This window comes from Galeopterus variegatus, unplaced genomic scaffold, assembly GCF_000696425.1.
Source record: "Galeopterus variegatus unplaced genomic scaffold, G_variegatus-3.0.2 Scaffold2063, whole genome shotgun sequence".
NCBI lineage: Eukaryota > Metazoa > Chordata > Mammalia > Dermoptera > Cynocephalidae > Galeopterus > Galeopterus variegatus.
In genome coordinates, this window is record NW_007728174.1 from 436,046 (window position 1) to 438,577 (window position 2,532).

The window sequence follows — 2,532 nt, forward strand, 5'->3', positions numbered from 1 at the left end:
TCTGTACTCATCTGTAAAATGCAGTAATAGCATTATTTATAATAATTGTAACAATTATATAATACCTAATGATTAATAGCAATTAATTAATAGTAACAAACCTTATAGATTATTGTGATGATTAAGTTAGTCCCTATAAAGTGCTTAAAAGATCATTTAAGTATTCATTAGTATTACAGTTTTTTCTTTCCTATTTCACTATTTCAGTACCCTGATGGGGGTCTCCTCCTCCTGTTGCTGTCCTCCATCAAGCCTCACTTGTGTCTTGAGAGACCTGATGTAGGTGGTATTCCAGCTCTGTACTCATCTGTAAAATGCAGTAATAGCATTATTTATAATAATTGTAACAATTATATAGTACCTAATGATTAATAGCAATTAATTAATAGTAACAAACCTTATAGACTATTGTGATGATTAAGTTAGTCCCTATAAAGTGCTTAAAAGATCATTTAAGTATTCATTAGTATTATAGTTTTTTCTTTCCTATTTCACTGTTTCAGTACCCTGATGGGGGTCTCCTCCTCCTGTTGCTGTCCTCCATCAAGCCTCACTTGTGTCTTGAGAGACCTGATGTAGGTGGTATTCCAACTCAAGGTACCTTCTTTATGCCCGAGATGGGTGTCTTCCCTGACAATCGTGCGATTTTCCTTCCCCATGGAGGGAAACAGCTGGCCTCTACCAAGGGTCCCAGCGCGACTCCTGTTAGAATCCTAGAGCCTCCAGCCAGCCTCCGGCAACCAGCTCTAGCTTCCTTTGACTACTCTGCCTCCTTCAGTCTGGACCTTGTCTGGCTCTCTTGAGTTACAAGCCCCTCCCAAAGATAGCAGTCCCCAAAGTGCACCCCTTCTCGATGCTTCTACAAAAAGGAGGAGAGGGAAAAAAGATGTCAGAGGGGAGTATAACATTCCTTGAAACTGGGTATGAACCCTGCATTGGCCATTACTGGGGTGTTTTTGGTTTATTTTTTGGCAGCTGGCTGGTATGGGGATCTGAACGCATGACCTTGGTGTTCGGCCATTGCTGTTTGACCTTGGGCAGCTTTCTAACCCTCTGGGCTACAGCTTCATTATTTGTTTCTCCCTGTTATGGACTGAGTGTGTCACCCCCAAATTTCTATGTTGAAATCCTAACCCCCAATGTGATAGTAATAGAAGTTGAGGCCTTTGGTAGGTAATTAAGTCATGAGGGTGGAGCCCTCATGAATGGGAGTAATGTCCTTATAAAAGAGACCCCAGAGAACTCTCTGATCTTTCCACCATGTCAGGACACAGCGAGAAGATGGCTGTGTATGAACCAGGAAGAAGGCCCTTACCAGCCACCTAATCTTCTGGCACCTTGATCTTGGACTTCCAGGCCTCCAGAACTGTGAGAAATAAATTCTTGTTGTTTAAGCCACCCAGTCTACGCTGTTCTATTATAGCAGCCTGAACTGACTAGGACATTCCCTCTTCCCATTTTCTCTCACTGTAAAGTGCGTTAATTTTCTGCTTGGAGATCATTTTCCTCTCCTTTGTATCTCTATTTGACCATGATCTGGGTCTTTCGAAAATTGCTCCACTGATCTCATCCTCACATACCTGGCTGATGAGGACAGGTATCTGCAAATGTGGTTCCAAGTAAATCCTCCCGGATAGCTAAAAGAAGGTCAGGAAATGTAATAGTCTTTAAATGCAATTAACCTGTCTGCCTGAATGAATCCCACTTTTAAGAATACACTGTGTTTCTGGAAAGAAAGTCAAGGTTAACATGAACCCTCTAAATTATGATGAGACTAACATTTTTTTATGATTCCCTTTATTCCATATAGCTCCCTTTTGGACCTGCTTTTGAAAAAAATTTTCACAGCCACTGGTGTTAGAATCTAAAGGTTAGAGCATTGGTGAATTAATTTAGTAAATTTTAGAGCAGTTGCCAACATGTATTTAAGTCCTAGTTACAGAGTATGATAGTAAGAATTCTAGACCGGGCATTTGGGGACATGAATTTCTTCCTTGACTGTAATTTAGTTCAACAGACATTTATTGTCCACATGCTAAAGGCTGAAGGACTGGGCAGTAGTGATGCGGCATCCCATTTGCTCTTGTCCTTGATGCCTGCATCAGGGAATGTTGGTTGTCTTCTCTTCATCCTCCACTTTCTCTTGGCAGGTCTTCTTTAGTTCAACAGACATTTATTGTCCACATGCTAAAGGCTGAAGGACTGGGCAGTAGTGATGTGGCATCCCATTTGCTCTTGTCCTTGATGCCTGCATCAGGGAATGTTGGTTGTCTTCTCTTCATCCTCCACTTTCTCTTGGCAGGTCTTCGTCTTCCTCCTCTGTGCCTCATGCTTGCGGGGAAACTGAGTCCTGACTAGGCTAAACCAGTCATGGTGCTTTCAGTCCCTTGACAGTGATTGGATAAGGCATAGGCATGTGACACCATTCTGGTCAGTGAGACCTGAGTGGAAGTCCAGTGGGAGGTTTCTGGAAAAGATGTCTGTACTATTGTAGAGACACAAGAAAGATAAGACACCTGTTCTACATGGTTC

The 2,532-nt window shown here is 42.0% G+C and overlaps 1 protein-coding gene across 1 annotated transcript in view; it reads right to left on the bottom strand.

Annotated features, from left to right (window-relative positions):
- FJX1 (four jointed box 1 (Drosophila)) overlaps nt 1-659 on the bottom strand; it is an 8,104-nt gene extending 7,445 nt beyond the window's left edge. The window contains exon 1 of the mRNA XM_008580303.1: nt 507-659. Coding sequence (XP_008578525.1) covers nt 507-659 — 153 coding nt within the window. The remainder of the gene's footprint in view (nt 1-506) is intronic.
- Between the last annotated feature and the right edge of the window lie 1,873 nt (nt 660-2,532).